Raw genomic sequence first — 17,731 nt, 5'->3', positions numbered from 1 at the left:
GGTTGGCTGTCAGTATTGAATATACAGAAAATGTATATTTGACTTAAATTCAAGCAAAAAAAAAAAAAAGTAAAAGAAAAGTATTGTAGTAATTAAATTAAATTAAGCTCATCACTGTTATGCAGTTTCGGTTGGTATATGTTTTGTTCTTTCTTTCTTTCTTTCTTTCTTTCTTTCTTTCTTTCTTTCTTTCTTTCTTTCTTTCTTTCTTTCTTTCTTTCTTTCTTTCTTTCTTTCTTTCTTTTTTGGTAATCAAGATGTTATTGGGTCCAATATTCCTATAATGCCACATTATAGGCTCAGAGAGCAGAGGTCGAGATATTTGCCACAATTATTTTTCCCAAGCAACATCGCTCAGTGGGGTGGAAGTAGCTCCACTGATATAGTGTGGCAAGGACCATATTGTGAAGAGGGAACATTAAAGCAGAGATGCAGGAAGGCCTTATTGTACTGCATGTGTCTGTTCTGGTTTGACAGATTGATGGAATGGGTGTATAACGGCCCAGTGTGGGCTCTCAGGCTAAGATGAAGTTTAGGACTAGAGTGAGTTAGTCCCACAGGGGGTTCGGGTGTCCTGCTGAGATGGGATAAGCCCAGAACCACCAGCTTTTGTGCCACAGCTTTTAAGCTAACAATACCTGGCAGAATGGCTAGATCTTATTCACTAAAGACATTTACTTAGGCTTTCATATGATTCTAGGATGCATATTTCAAAGTCTTTCATGCACATTCCAGGATTAGTGAATTTAGGTTCAAAGCTTGATAACACTTATCACAGATTCTTTTTCCTATTTAATTCTTAGGTTTGTTAGGTTATGTCTCTACAAATGAAGGGCAACAACTATATTACTCTGAGCCATTAGATAGTTAGAAGCTGCTTTTCTCTCTATACCATTTATCTGACAAAGCATTTTTCTGCCAGCGTCTTAGCAACTGGCTTTGTTGCATCTGGATTACCCTGAATGGCTTGCAACAATCTTGCAACAATTTTTAAAACAGGATCACACACAAAAAAAATAAATAAAAATTGTCCTCCAAATCAATCACCCTGATTTAAAAAAATAAATAAGTAAGATGTGTATACTCACATACTCACAGGGTGCAATAAATTTATATATAATTTTTTACTTGAGTCAATAAATTGAAACTTTTTTTTTAAAGATATAAAATATTTTAAATTCAAATGAAACCGACATGAATACAAAGAGTGCATTTTTAAATTACTTTACTCTAGATTTTTATTTTTATTTATCATTGACATAACTTATGTCACTGACCCTCATCCGAACTGTTTTCCTGGTGATATTCTCTTTCTTGCATCCAACCAAAAACAGAAGAATTTGTATGTTTGCATACTGTTGACATTTCTAGCATGTCACCAGGGCAACAAGCACACATTTGGTTAATATTTCTCCTGATTTTTTGGCTCCAGCTAAAGAGTGAATGAGCATAAGACAACTTCAATCCTCTCACACTAATGAGATATGATTAAAATGGCAGATAGACAGCAGTCCCACTGACATACACGAGGGGAAACACACATTTCCACTAATGAGCTTTGATTTGTGGGACTGATAGTGTGTGTGGTTTCCTTAAAACGACTCTGTAAATCCTCAGTAATGTAATTAAGCAAGATGGCAGATTTATGCATGCAGCAGAACAGAACCTGATCTTGCCTATTCTTTCCACACTCTGAAAAGCCCTTTGTCTGTCGCTGCTGTCCAGTGTTTTGGGCTTGTGGGTGAACAATTCTTAATTTTTGAAAAAGATGGCTCACCTAACTGGTTTAGTATAATCATTAACAGAAGCAATGAGCTCTTGAACGTTTCATTCCAGAGAGCAAGACCAAAATAGCTGGAGGAGAACAGAAGCCGAGACAGCTCATTCTCTCCAAATAAACGCGACTAACTTGGAGTTTGTGTGTAAAAAAGTTGCATTACAGAAAACCTAGCATGTTGACAACTGAGGAAGGACCTAAACAGCACATTTACAGCTGGAAAGCCCAATCTGTTGGAGGTACTCAACCCCGTATCGGTCACCCTGGGAGATGTGTCAACAGCAAGGCATGGCAACTCAGCTCCAGACCCCAGCACTGGAGAAATACGGTGAGTCTCCATCACACCAGGGTTCTTCAAAATCCTTTAGCATGGATAACATTAAGCTCGGCCTGTCAGTGGATCTCTGATCTCTGCTTTAGAAATGAAAAAGCAGTTCAAATCGACTCCCTATTGAGAGGATGAGGAAGCAGGGACAAGAGAGCAGGCAACAGCAGGCCTGAAATCGGAGCATCTGCCCAGGTTTCCGTAATGAATGTTAAGCAGGTTAGCTGCTGGGGTGTGGCTGTGCCAGAGGTCAGTGACGGGCATGGCAAACCTCAGCTTTATGCCCCCCCAGAGAGCCTCAGAAATTGGGCAAGGTGCTAACTCCTGCTACTGCTATTGTAGCAGTACCACTAACCATATTGATCTCTGATGCTAGCAGATTAGGGCATAAAGAAGGTTCTGTCCTGTCTGTGGGGGTCCGCTTCTGATTCTCTGGTCTCCTTTCGGGGTCACAGGATCTGTGAAGCCCATCTGACCCTCCGAGTCAACACGTACACACACCATTGGATCTGCAAAGGTGGCGAGGATGGACACTATTAAGCCTGATTGGTTGGACGGTTACATTCATGGCTCATCATAGCTGACCCAGCGAGCGGCAGTGGGCCGTTGGTTTTGTGTATGTGTTCTACACCGGTCTCCTCCATGCTGGGGATCAAGGCCTGCTCCTTTTGTAAACTATTAATAGGGTTGCAGTTTGGAGACCTTATTGTTTTGGGGGAAAAAGGATTTCCTCATGTGTTTGTGGTGCCTTTGTGATTTGATTGATGTTCTGTGTTGTAAGATTGTGTGTGGATGATGTTAGGGTGTGTGTTTGTTGTGTATTAGCTTGGTAATTCTCTTGTTGCGGACGTCTGTGTAATGTGGTTTGTCAGAGATTGCTCTATAAGCTTAGACAGTGATCTGCTTATATCAACTCAGTTGTGCCTGAATAGTTTGCCTGTCTAAGCTGAATTACTATCAGTCATCTTTCGGGAATATGTTGTTGCCGTTTTGTTGTTCAGGGTGATGCAGGCTTAAAAATATGAATCGAGCGGTTTAAGGTCTTCTGAAGACACACAACTAATTTGCATGATGAACAATGGAGAGACAGAAATTGCTCAGGTGTCATTAAAAATGCCTTAATTTGAGTTTAGAAGATGAAAAGAAGTTCAATGATCCCAGGGATCATTGAAGAATCAATAGCAAAAGCTATGCAACAATTTCCTCTCTAAGGCTAGGTAAAAATAGTGATAGACAGTGTGTTTGACAATGTGTTTGTACAGAGATTTCCATCCTGGACATCACTGGTAATTCTTTGAACTGCATATTTTGGATGCTGTTGATAATTAATATTTTCATAATGTGCCAAGTTAGAAAGTTCCCTGTATCAATGTTTTCTGCCCGCATCAAGAGCTTGTCAAATCAAATTGATCGGATTGGGAAATCTGTCTCGCTAACCAGCCTCTTTTTGTACAACAACCATATCTCAACTCACTGTTCATCTCTCAGCAACAACACATTTTTAGAAAAAAACTGTAAAAATTCTACCTTTAAGGGTACAACAGCTTGTCACTGGGGCAGTACCCTTAAAGGGACAACTTTTTACCTTATCTACCCCTAAAAGGTGCATATGAGTACCTTACAGTGATAATATGAACCCTTAAAAGGTACTATATAAATTTAGTAAATAAGGTACAAAGATGTCCCTTTAAGGTTTACTCTCCAAGTCACAAGATGTTGTACCCCTAAAGGTACAGTTTTTTTTTTTCTGAGAGTGAATGTAACCACGTTTAACATACCATACATTGGTCAACCACTAATACGAATAACTGTGAGATCATGGTTACTGCCCTGCACTCTCAGAAAAAAATTTGAAAAAAAAAATAAATAAATTGCCTTTAAGGGTACAACAGCTTGTCATCAGGGAAGTACCTTTTAAAAGGAACTATTTGTATTAACCCTAAATGGCCCTTTGAATATGTATGAAAATCTATACTTAAAGCTTCACAGATTTTCAGTCTGCTTTGTATTGTTACAATGCCAATAGATGTAAATGAACAATGTTTACTCTTTCTCCGTGTTACTTGTCAGCAAAGTCCTCCGAATCATGTGTTTTTTTACTTTTGACAGCTCCAGGGCTTTCATGAAAACTACAGATTATACTTCCGCATTTTGTATCACAGATAGTAAGATAGACAGAGGGTTATTAACAGAACAGTTATTTTAAAGTGCCCCTATTGAGGATTTTTGAAAATTACCTTTCATGTAGTGTGTAACATAGCTCTAAGTAAATGAAAACATCCTGCAAAGTTTTAAATCTGAAAGTGCACCGTATATAAAGTTATTGTCTCTCAAAAGTAAGAGTCGACTCAGAGTCAAATAACGAGTCATTTGTAAAACGAATCCCAAACCGTTTCGTTGTGACGTCACAACGAAACATTAGCATATTGCCCGCCCACTTATTGCGTGCACAGACGCCAGGGAAAATACATTTTTTCAGTAATACCACAGCAGTACAATATTTTGTTGTGTTCTCATCATTTTACTGACGACTGCTTTTCAAACTTCTGGGAGTTTAACACAGGATTCACAAAACGCTTGGTTTTAAAATATGGATCAATGTCCAGTTTATTTAGAGCAGATTGCTCCTCTGAATCTCAACCTGTAAGTATGATTAAAAATTGATGTTTATATTTTCTAGCGATCATTCAAAATTCATAGTTTTGTATGTTATGTTGTGTAACGTACACCCTAATCTGTCTCCTGCTCACGGGGTAACTCATGTTTCTGTAGTTCTGCTATTCAGATGTAGGTCCAATATTGTCTAAAAATGTGTTGATTAAAGCAGCTTGTCTGTCTTATTACTTGGAGTAATGATCAAGGATGGAGTACGACTTTTGTTTACAAATTCTAATGCAGTATCAGCTACTCACGTTTGTGCTCGGCTAACGTGGGAGTTTACAACATACAAAACAAACTGTTTTTTTTTCCTCTGCGTTTTTATTATTACAGTAGAGCGGAGCTCTATCTGTATTGAAATAGGATGTGAAGATGCTAGTCCATGGTAACTAGTTGAAGTATTCTCTCTGTAAACTACTTCAGACGTTTCATCGTCGGCTCGGGCTAAAATTGTGTTTACTTCAGGGGCTGGGGGTTTCTTTTTGGTTAAAAAAGTCACTGCATGGATCCTTTACTGGAAACTGGAAATAGCTTACTCCCGCTAAACGTTTACTCTTTTACTTCTTGAACTCAGGAACTAGTCAACACCATTATGACTAAAAGTTTGCTAAGAAGTATTTCCTACAAAAGCAAAGTGGTATTTGACTCTGGTCAACTGTATCCATAACAGTCTTGGAGTGGCCTTGGATGGCAACATGCCCAGTGTATTATGAGTGTTGAAGTTTTTGATCTATTGGATAAAATAGAAAAGCCTTTTTTTTCTGTTTTATCTGGTCAGGTAGCAATTATTATTATTATAATATATTTTTTTTGGCAAAGACAGCCAAGTTTTACTGTAAGCCCATTTCCCCAGCTGTGAACTACCCCTTTAAGGTATTACAGTGAAACTTTTAGGGGTAAATAAGGTACATAGTTGTTCCTTTCAGGGTACTACCCAAACGACAAGATGTTGTACCCCTAAAGAAACAATTTTTGCACTTTTTTTCCCCTTGATAGTGTGTTTCAGTATTATAGAATGTACAACAACTGAAATTTGTTAAAATGATAAATGTGTGCTTGTGTGCTTATACATATCAGCTAATGAAATGACCAAAACAGAGTGATCATTTGGTCTCTGACTCATTGCATCAATGGTCTTCCATAAACATTGATTAAATCTTATGTAAGACAATTTATAATAATTGGAAAATATGCAAGAAGTTTCCTTAAGAAAGAGACAGATGGCCCACAAGCCAAGGAAGGAGAAGAAAGGACCACTTTGCTTATTAGTGCATCAAGTAATTTGATCTTCCTTCTTCCACCTACTTGTTTTTGACAAGCTTCACATTTCCTGTGTCCCTGGACTAGTGGAGGAGCATTTCCTGTCTGGCCTCAGTCTGTGTGATGCAATGGTAAACAGCCTCCCTGACAGGAAAAGCCCAAAGGACAGGGGCTCTGCTGAGCCCCTGAGACACTGAGGCAATGGAAAGCCCATCTGCCTGGAATTGGCCTAATCTCATCTGGTGAATTGGACGATGGGATACAGAAAACACCAATCATGCCTGTCCAATTTCATTACAGATCTCAATGATGAGAAGTTCAGAGAGGAGATCAGAATGGTGTGGGCTGACTATCCTCGGTACAGACCTGCTTATGTTTGCTCGAGAGCTCAGATTGAAATTAGACCGTCACCCTGTGACCTCTAAGGCTGGGTGTTGGATTACGGCATGAATATGACATCTAATCAAGGCCGTTGTTCACCCAAGCTGCCCTCCTGATGTTTAAAAGCAGCCTGTGGTGTTGTGACTTTTAATGAGTCTTAGAGTCTCATGAGGTCTGATGGTCTTGTCCGTCCCTTTGCCAATCTGTGAAGACTGAATATTACTGTTTTCATTCACAACAGCACAAGCACTATTTCCTTCTTGTTTCTATTGTCCCCTGTGTCTCCCTAATCTCTGTGCTCTTCTAACTCTGGATCACCCATATGGATCCAAACATACTTGAATTCAGTTGCAAGGAGTTATTAGGGAGAAGGCAGGTTATTTCTGTCTAAGAGGCCGCAATTCAGCTGAGAGATTTGGTCATTGTGCATCGTCCAGCAGTCGATTAAGTGAAGAGCATAATAAAAAGATAATAAAAATAAAAAAATATAAAAAAAAATGGCAGGGATTTTTATCTGTAAGAGACATTAAATACTGTCTGCAGTGATGTTTAGAGGCAGGTTAAAGAGACATTTCCAACACTACTGCACAGTTCTGATTCCTTAAGTTTGATAAGTAATTCAAAAGCTATAAAGATGGTAAAACCAATAATTAGAAGTGTAGATGCATCAACCTGATAATAAAAATTTTAATTATTGATTATGGAATTAATCATTTATTATAATAACTATTATAATACCCAACGTGTTACAGAGGTCATCACAGATTAGATCAGATGTGCACTCTTACAACAGCCACAATAAGCAGAAAAAAATTTCTGGGATAAATGGGGAATATACTGAGCCTTGGCTTTTATTATTTCTTCATTACGTATAGTAGTTTACCACATTAATATAGTTTTTAATTCTGTGGCATAATTCTCTGCATAATTTTAGATTTTAACTAAATATAAATTATTATATATTATAACTATAATATATTATAACTTAAATTAATAACTTTAAGATCCCTTGTACATGACAGACTTTATTTAATTATTGGTTTAGTACATTTTTCAGTAAATTAAACTGTCATATTATAATTTTTTTTTTTTACCGGATCAGTAATAAATGTTTGATACATTTTTAAGACTGTGAATGTAGTATTTTTTAAATATTCAACTATAGTGCAAGTTATATATTTGTTATTTTTTAAAATTTTTTATTTCATTTTCAGTTACATTTTATAATCTATTTAGAAACCTATTTTTGGAAATAATTATGAATCAGTCCAAAATAACTGGATCAAATCATGAACTGATTTCAGATTTCACAATGCATCGCTATCAAAATGGGGAGAATCATAAATGAATCAAATTGTTGTTGGATAAATACTTGCATCTCAATTAATAATATGTGTCCTAAAGCCTAGAACTAGCCTGGTTAAAATCTGTGGTGTGGTGGTCATTTGCAAATTTATCAGCATTTTACAATGGCTTTGAATGTGGCAGTTTTATTTAAAAAAAAGATCCACAAACAAAATTTTAAAATGGTCCTATCATGAAGCTTTTAGAGAACATATACTCATTGGACAGGTTCAAGCAGGCGTTCAATATACTTCCTTTGGTCCCACTCTGCAGGTCCCACTCATCACCCACAGGTGGGCTGGTGGCTTCAGATTGCACAATTCCCTGCCCCAGTATGCGACCACTGTGAAAGAGAGAAAAACCACCAGGCTGCCAGGCTGAAGCTGACTCAGAAGCTCTGGCATCTGCCACAGTGAGACTGATGACCTTAGAGAAGCGAGATACGTGACCTCAGTGAACAGGGACAGGGATAGACAGAGGGATGGTGAGATGTCTATGGTGATGGATGAGTCTCTGCTGGAGCCCTGGGCCACAGGTCAGATAGATGAGAGTGTCCAAGAGTGAGTGAAAAGAAAAAGAGAGCTGAACGATGGAGTTGAGACTCCCACAGGCTAGTTGTATCACAGCTAAAGGCAAAGATAGCTGATGAGAGCTTGATGAACTCCTCAGAAAGGCTGGTAGAGTGGTGGGTATTCACTATTGAGATGCATCACAGCTCTCAGGCAAAGACAGAGGTTCAATTGACATTCTGAGAAGGAGGTCTAAGAATCACATGTGTGTGTGTGTGTGTGTGTGTGTGTGTGTGTAGTGTTAATGTTAATTTAGCCAGTTTTTGTGCACAAACTCTGAGAAGATTGAGTAAGAAACACTGAAGATCATTTCAACAAATGTGTCCCAACATCTTTTTTCTTCATGCTTGCCTGTGTAAAACTGCCTGCCACAATGTTAGGGTATTGTAGATGGTTGTCAGGGTGATGCTAAGCAGTTTCTAAGGTGTTTGGAGGGGGTTTTAGCCTGTTGATACATTGAGTTGGTACTTGAACTTGGACTCAAATACAATTTTTTGCAGACTTTCACTTGTCACAGACTAAATTTTTACTCAGACTAGACATGGACTTGAGCATTTGGGACTCGTAAAATGTTCCTGACTTGAACCAAGTCAAGGGATTTGGTGAAACATGCTCTGGACAGTTGACGGAATTGTCACTGGCCAGATCAGGTCAGTACTGTATTGTCAAAAAAATCAATCATTCGCATGTGTTTTTAAGTCTTGCCTCTTTATTAGGGGTGTAACGGTACACAAACATGATGGTTCAGTATGTACCTCGGTATTGAAGTCACAGTTCGGTACGGGCTCGGTACAGCAGGGGGAGAAACTAAACATATTTAAACAGTGGTTGTAACACAGTTTGTAAATGTGGGAAGAAGGAGGCGGGAATCGGTGAACGTTCAACAAAAGTTTAATTCAAAATAAACAAAGAACAAAACGAAAGTAACACACAAACATAATAAAACATAAAATAAAGTCCAGGCCTGGTCCTCTCTCGTCCTTCACTGACGTCGCTCCTCCTTTTATGCCTCCGGAGCTCCTCCATGAGAGACTCGAGGCCGGTGGGCCTCGCAGGTGATGCTCATTATCACTCGCGTCACCGGCCTCGCGCCGTTCCCTCACGGCTCTCGCCCGCCCAGCTCGTCACAGTGGTTTATTGAACAAATTGTGTCTCTCTCTTTAAGTAAATTTGTTTATAATTAACATTTTCTTAAGGATAAAAAAAATCTCAACTAATGCTGTAAACTATATATAGGGAGCCTTTTCTTGCACATTACTATAACATTAAAGGTTACAATTAACAACAGAAGGCGAAGCCTGGTGGAGCCGGAGGGATGGAAGGAACCAGGGTGATGCCTGACCAAGGCGCAGCCGGTGGGACGAGGAAGCCAGGCGGAGTCGGTGGGATGATGGGCCACAGTGGAGCTGAGGGCGTATTGAGCCACGGAGAAACCAATGTATCAAAGGTCTGATGTGGAGTCTGGGGCTCTGTGGCTGGAGACAAAGACAGGGGATCCTCACGCCAAGGCCATGCTGGGGACTGGAAGCCCCATGGCGAATCCACAGTACTGCATGGAGACAGCTGAGGATGAGATGAGGGGCAGATGGGAACCAGAGGAGTAGTAGCTGTAGAAATATGCTGGTTAAATAGAGGAGGGGGGAGAGAGAGGCTGGGCGGGCAATCTGAAGACACAGTAGGCGCTGGAGATAGATACAGGGGGCGCTGGAGATACTTGGAGCACAGGAGATACAGGGGTGAAAGACATAGGGGTATCTGCAGAAATAATTAAATTGCATCACAGTATCAGCGACTGCTCCTCGATGTTCTAGTACAGTTCAGGCCCTCATTGGCTCAGCACAGAATTTAATCTCAAAGGCACTCCTCAAACATCTCCAGATCAAGAAACTTCCCTGTTTACAAACCCTGAGAATTCACTCTGTCCTGGGTAAGCCAGTGAGTCAAGAAATCATCACTCACTGTACACCACCTATCATGCTCAGTATTGGAAACCTGCATAGGGAGGAGATCTCGCTTCTGGTGCTGGAGGGTTCAACTGTGGACATCATCCTTGGACGCCCTTGACTAGAGATTCACACACCTATCGATTCCTGGTCAACAGAAGAAATAACAAAGTGGAGTGAGTATTGCTTCTATCATTATATACCTCAGAAGACATCTTCATCTCAACCTCCTGAATTCACTGTCAGTCGCAGTTCCACCGACATCAAAAGTCAAGAAGTGCAGTCCACTGTGAGTGTGCCAGAGCAATATGGGGCATTCCAGGATATGTTCAGCAAGCAGCTGGCAACAAAACGTCCACCTCATCGGCCATGAGAATGCATCATCGAGCTGGTGCCTGGTGCCACACTACCCAAAGGTAGAATATATATCTTCTGTTGATCCCGGAGTCACAGACCATGGATGAATACATCAAGGAGGCACTTAAACTAGGCTTCGTCCAACCATCCACTTCCCCTGCTACTTCCAGCCTATTCTTTGTTGAAAAAAAGGACGGAGCCTTGTGGCCATGCATCGACTACAGAACCCTGAATGATCCAACCTGTGCATAACCCTCATGGACTCAGTTCACTCGTCTCCGTGATCTGGGCATCCAGGTAACCAGCAAACCCTCTCACTCCTTCTTGAATGCTACTGTGGTTGTCCCATCTGTGCTATCTCCAAAACACCTAGACACCTACCAGAAAGCAAGCTTCAACCACTGACCATGGTCTCATCTGGAAATAGACTTTGTTACCTCCATCGTCGTATCTGTTGACCACTTCTCCAAAGCCTGTAAAGCTTGTTCCATTCAAAGGCTTGCCCACTTCCATGGAAACTGCTGAAGCTCTGTTTCATCATGTTTTTCGTGATAATGGATTACCAGAGGAAATCATATCACCCTCAAACCAACGGCCAAACTGAACGCAAGATTCAGAAGTTATTCAAAAGTTTAGGGTCAGTACGTTTTTTTAATACTTTTATTCAGCAAGGACACATTAAACTGATCAAAATGGACCTTTTCATTGTTATAAAAGATTTCTAAATAAATTTTGTTCTTTTATAAGTTTCTATTTCAAGAATCTTGAAAAAAATATTAAACAGCACAACTATTTTCAACATTGATCATTTTAAATTGTAATAATATTACAGTTCTTACTAGATTTTGATCAAATAAATGCAGTCTTGGTGAGTATAAGGGACTTCTTTCAAAAACACTGCCCTCCAAAAGTTTGGAAACACCCTAAAAAAGTAGGTTTTGGACAATATTGCCATGAATCCTTTTTAATTTGTGATAAATTTGCACTGATAAGGGACAACACAAACTACCACCATTAGCAGCATTCTGACCTAAACTGGGTTCTAATTGGTTCATTGTATTCTAAACTTAATTGGCAATCAATTGTTGAAGCTATTAAGGTGTGCTGACCCAAAAATCTTTTACAAACCTGGGTCAAGTTTAAACCAGTAACCAGGCATCACCGCTGGCAAAGGGGCATGTCTGACTTTGACATGTATATATTGCCATTATTATGTAATCAAAATGAAAACTATTATTGCTGGTCTTCAATGATAATGTCAAGTTACTTTAATGTATTTGCACCAAAAATGATAAGGATTCATGCTGATATCGTCCAAAACCACCCTTTGCCAGAGGTGTTTCCAAACTTTTGGAGGACAGTGTAAAAAAAATCTTACATACCCCAAACGTTTGAAATGTTTTGTGTGTGTGTGTGAGTGTGTGGTTGTCTTCATAATATTATGCTTAATATTTTAAGAAGAGGGTCCTTCATTCATCATAATTGGAGGTCCTTGGCATCAAACAGTTTGAAAACACCTGACACTTTATAGTAAAAGCCACAAGGCTTGATTTATGATTTATGAATGATGCAGGATGAGTTATGCCCTGAAGTTCAGAACAACACCATAACCCAAAGTATAAGCAATAACAATAGACATGATTGTCTTAGCAAACATGACTAATTACTGTCAATATCAGTCATATCTAAACCTGTTATCTGTCCCCCAGGCACCATCATATTACTTTTGCTTTGTGAGACAAGCCATCCTTTGGAACAGAGGACAGTATCATACAGTGAGTACAGTTACACTTCAGTTATGTAGACACAAGACTGACAAAAGTAATTACACTTCATCAAAGCACAATTCCAATTGATTTAGCATGCTGTACATTGACATAATCTAATAAGTCAAGACTAATATTCAAATCTGACTCCTATAAACAAACACTATCGCTTGGAAACACATATGCACTAATGGCCTGTGCCCATCCACCTCACTGTCTCCGTTTTAGAGAGGCCAGAGACTTTGAATGTGCCACAGGCAACAGAGAGGTTACCATGGGGACAGTGAGTTGTGTGGGCTGGCTTCCTGTCTTGGCCTCTGGTTAAACAAACAAGAAAAAAGGGACAAAGATCCACCAGCCTCTTACTGACTAATTTACATCTTCAAAATGTACCAGTACACACAATCAGCCAAAGCGGGCAAGTATGAATAAACACTTATGCTTTGCTAAAGACAAAAACGCAGACCCACACTGGCACACACACATTTTCTGCCCTCTGGATCACCTCGGTGCGCTATAAAACACTGGCCGTATCACCGTATTAAACCCTCTGAACTTTACGGGGCCGTCCCAGTCCAAACATCTATTGAGAACAAGAGACGATTAACCCACCCATTAGCTTCATACCTCTCGGTCTCCATGGACATTGTCGCCACTGAGACGACATCACGAGTGCCGTCAGAACCCTGAATACTGTACGCCCAAACGATGACACATGCACAGGTGGGCAAACACACTCCTGGGCCCGCCTCGCTCCGCAGACAAACACTGGTGTTTACACTGTGATTTATGGTTTGGTTTGGTTTGGGTTGCATTCTGTTCGGTATGACGTCCTTTCTTAACTGCGAGTGGAGCTATACTTCCATTTTTGTGTGCATAAAAAAGAGGGTGGCCACAGGAAGGCAAGCGGCATTCAAACTATACAGGCATCCGATGGGGAGACAATGGCATGTCTGTGTTAGCACTCAATAAGAGGCTAAATTCTGACTCTGGATTAGTGAAACATTGTTTGGAGTTGAAAGCTGATTTGTGATTTATTATTATTATTATTATTATTATTTTAAAATGCATTTACTATTTCAGCTTAATAAGCAAAATTAGTGCCTTGTAGCATTTAAACATTTTATTTGTTTTAATTTTGATTTATTTAGACAAAATATTATAGAATTGTATAATATCAGGCATAACATGACAATAAGTATTGGCTTATCTGTATTGACCAGAATTTTAATTGATGGCCTTGGCAAGAGAAGAAAAAAACGTTCTTTATTTAAGTATAAGACATAATAATGTTATGTGCAGTGTGAATGGACTAGTGTTTAAATTCTGACCTAATATACACAAAAAGTTTGGGGTTGGTAAGATTTTTTGGTCCCACTTTATATTAGGTGGCCTTAACTACTATGTACTTACATTTAAATTTAAATTAATCATTTGATACAATGCAATTATTATGTAAACACGTTTTTACATTTTAAAAAAAAACCTGCATGTAATTATATCGGAAATTATTATTAATTTCTGTAATTACATTTATAATTACACTGTTGACCAATCCCTTTACACCTTAAAGGGTTAGTTCACCCAAAAATGAAAATTATGTAATTTATTACTCACCCTCATGTCATTCTACACCCGTAAGACCTTCGTTCATCTTCGGAACACAAATTAAGATATTTTTTTGATGAAATCTGATGGATAATTTTGTTTTAAATCAATTGTTCGGAGCATACCCGTATCCCACCTCAATTGCAGCAAAAGTGTTTTGCAATACAATATGAACACAATAAGTACATTGTACTTATTTTTTGAGTCCATAGTTAAGACCACCTAAAAAAAAAGTGGGACCAATTTTTTTTAATGTTTTTGAAAGAAGTCTCTTAAGCTCACCAAGGCTGTATTAATTTGATATTAAAAAAAAAAAAAAATACAGTAAAAATGTAATATTGTGAAATTCTATTTTAATATATTTAAATTATTCCTGTGATGGCAAAGCTGAATTTTCAGCAGCCAGTCTTTAGTGTCAGAAATCATTCTAATATGCTAATTTGCTGCTCAAGAAACATTTCTTACTATTATTGTTGAAAACAGTTGCTGCTTAATAGTTTTATGGAATATTTTTGTTTCTTTACTACATTTAAAGATAAAAAGAACATAATTTGTGTTAATAACTTTTGTAACATTAAGAATGTCTTTAATGCATCTTTTGATGTATTTAATGCATTTAATGCTCAATAATCATTAAAAAAAATGCTTTCATTTTTTTTCACAAACTTTTGAACAGTAGCTTTGAATAATCAAAGCTAAACTGCAATTGACAGCAGCGATCAACATGAGCATTTGATATTATGATAATAAATCCAGTTATTTTCGACTGGGAAAAAAGACATATAAGTTGAGTGTCAACATGAGGGTGAGTAAATGATGACATAATTTTTATTTTACATGCAAATGCTATGCGACTTGATTGGACTCACTAACTTTATTCATGTAAATTATGAGCATTTTCACTGTATTATCAAAGGTACAAAACAAACTACGACTTCTGCCTATATCCTTTATAAACATTCACAGTTGCTTGCTCTGTATTCTGTGGGATGGGGAAAGCAGTTTTGGACAGGCCAAAAAGTTTAAAAGAGAAGGTGAAGGGGTGAAGAGAAATAGAGGAGACTGAAAAAGTAGCCTCATTGTCTGCTGGGACAGAAAGTAGAAAGTTGCTCAGAATGCTAAGCTGCATCTGAGCCTGGCTTCTGACACGAGCGGCTAATCAGATTTGGTCCTCCCAATCCTAGAGACTCCACAATGCTTCCCACTGTCATCTCTTCCCCTCCTCTTCTCCGCTCCACTCTTCCTCATCCCCCCGTCCCAGAGCAAAGCTAATTACGGCGCAGGCAGAAACACAAATCTGGTTGATTGAAAAAGTCACTCTTTTTCAGCAGGGTTTAACCTTGTTAGTGCTAAGCCTGGCTTTCTTAGACGTCAGGCCTTTTTGAGAGGAATCCTCTGTTCCCCTGCAGACAGAGGCACAGAGACACACTTCTGTTTGGCCCCCAGTCGCCTCGCCTCCCCCCGGCGGAGGGTTCACACAGAGTCAGTGCTATTAAGCGTGCGTGTGTATGTGTACGTGTGTTTGCGAAGGGGCTGAGGAGTGTATGCAGGCCTCTTCTCGGTGCGGGCCATCTGGGACTCTGGTTTACAGACTCCCTACATTCACGAGCGTGCGCTTGCCCATCTCCGTCAGAAGGCCGTCCGGCATGAACACACAAGGTTAATGACATTAGTACAGGCGGTTGTGCGTGTGTGTGCCGCAGTGCTGGCTGCCTGACGCCAGGGGGTCATGTCATTTCCTGTAGGACTCTGAAGAGCCCACACACTGGGGCAGAGGACCCTCAGGCCCGACATGGGGCTACAAACACCATTACAAGGTCAAAGACACTCAGCGTTTAATATACAATGCCACTCTCAGAGGACTCCAAACAACTTCTGCAAGTAAATGCTTCGCTTTCATGAAAGTTGGCGTCAGAGCTGATGCACACTAACCTGACAGTTTGTTTTGGGGATGTTGAGGGATGTGTGCAAACTCACGTACACAATGTTAGAGTGGCCTGGCCAAATCAAAAAAGCCCAAAAGTCCACTACATATGGCTTCAATCTAACTCTTTTGTTCAGTTTAGCATATGCCAGGCCAAATTCACACACAATTTGCACCTGATTTCAAAAAGCTGCACAATTTGAGGTAGTATTTGTGCACACACATTGTGAGACAAGTTACATGCCAAACTTTACTACATGTGGAAAACAATTGTAAGTATGGGTTCCATGATTAACCAGAATAAAAGGATTAACATAATTATCAAATCGCAATGGCTATGATTTAATTAAATAAATATATTTGATGCATGTTTCAGTGCAAAGCATGGCATTGTGTTCTTTTAGGCACGAGCAGCTCATGATCATGTCTTTAGTGGTTCGGTTCACTAAATGTGGCTCCACACAAACTCTTTTCTGTACCGACTGAGTTTTGGGTGCTTATAACATGCATTTGGAAATGCAACATGTAGCAACCATTTTCCCAAACTTGTAATGAAAGGTGCTTATAAACCAGCTAATTGTACACTAGTACTATAAAATAAAATTTTACATTATTTTTCCTTCTACAGTATACAACAATAGTAATATTTCTTATTTGGTTTAATTTTTTTTTTTTTTTAGTAATAATGAAATAAATGTATTTATTTATTATTAATAACATTATTATTATTATTATTATTATTATTATTATAGTTTAAAATACCTGTTTTTTATTTTACAGTGAAATATTTTTTTATTTTACTCAATATTTTATTCAGTAATACAAAAATAAATACATTATTATTATTAATATAGTCATACTTATATGTAATCACAAAATTTTGGGCTAATTTTTTATCAAAAAACACAATTCAATCACCCCTCCCATCATTGTTTGTGCTGTTGTTGCAATTATGGGCTTTAAGTGATCCTAAACATAAAGTTAGCATGTTTCACTAACCTTAACAACATTTTTTTTTTTTTTTTTTTTTTTAAAAGGGCATAGGGATCCCTTTTAGGCATTTAAAACAGATGTGTTGGGACAGGAGGACAGAAAGAGAGATCTAATGAATGAAAGAATGATTGAAGGGAGATAAAAGGTGAGAAAGATCTGTTTGTATCAGAGGAGAGGCTTCATTAGTGTCAGAGAGAGAGAGTGTAAAACGGTTTTAGGTCACTGCTCTGAGGTCCAATAACGCAGGGAACAGGGAGCACATGTCCCCTTTGATAACATTGTCAGCTCAGACATAGCCATGTTTACTCAGCAATTTACTGTCAGTCAATTCAAAAGGGATAAAGACATCAAGACGTGTGTGTATTTGTGCTTGTTAACACTGCCCTATGGCACTGGACAGGTTAAGACTTGCTGTCTGACAGGTTATAAGCAGTGTGGCACCCATCTGGCTGCACAAAGCAAAGAGAAAATGTGCAAGCACACATACAAATTCCTGTAAAAATTTTAATTTACGAAAAAAAAAAAAAAAAAAAAAAAAGTTTGTGAATTAGCCTGAGGATACAGCTATGTTTGCTAGCTGGTCTTTGCTATCAGGCAAGCAGAGGACAATTTAATTAACCCTTCTAAATATCAATATTGACTAACTGCTGCTTCTTGCTCTCTATTTTCCAAAATTCAGTAAATTAACTGCGAGAGGTCATGCTAGCCCTGCAGAAAGAATGCGATATGTATGTCACAGTGTGTGTCACAGTGAAAGGCAATATTGAATAGCTGTTTCAATGAGTCTACACTAGGGGGCACTACAGAGAGGCTCTTATTCAAAACT

The 17,731-nt window shown here is 38.8% G+C and overlaps 1 protein-coding gene across 6 annotated transcripts in view; it reads left to right on the top strand.

Annotated features, from left to right (window-relative positions):
- The window catches only part of LOC137024435 (serine-rich adhesin for platelets), a 69,269-nt gene that overhangs the window by 5,517 nt on the left and 46,021 nt on the right, over window positions 1-17,731 (top strand). For 4 of the 6 annotated variants that reach the window (XR_010895708.1, XR_010895709.1, XM_067391932.1 and 1 more), the window contains exons 1-2: window positions 1,574-2,105; window positions 12,324-12,389. Coding sequence is in view for 2 of the 6 variants with exons in the window: in XM_067391932.1 (XP_067248033.1) it covers window positions 1,953-2,105; window positions 12,324-12,389 (219 nt within the window). In the remaining 4 variants the exon portion in view is untranslated. Of the gene's footprint in view, window positions 1-1,573; window positions 2,106-12,323; window positions 12,390-16,949; window positions 17,051-17,731 lie in introns of those variants that run through there. The other 2 variants (XM_067391934.1, XM_067391933.1) reach the window with 2 other exon arrangements.

The sequence above is a fragment of the Chanodichthys erythropterus genome, chromosome 8 (assembly GCF_024489055.1).
Source record: "Chanodichthys erythropterus isolate Z2021 chromosome 8, ASM2448905v1, whole genome shotgun sequence".
In the NCBI taxonomy this organism is placed as follows: domain Eukaryota; kingdom Metazoa; phylum Chordata; class Actinopteri; order Cypriniformes; family Xenocyprididae; genus Chanodichthys; species Chanodichthys erythropterus.
Note: the sequence above shows the minus strand (reverse complement) of the source record. Positions and strands in the feature narration are given on the sequence as shown.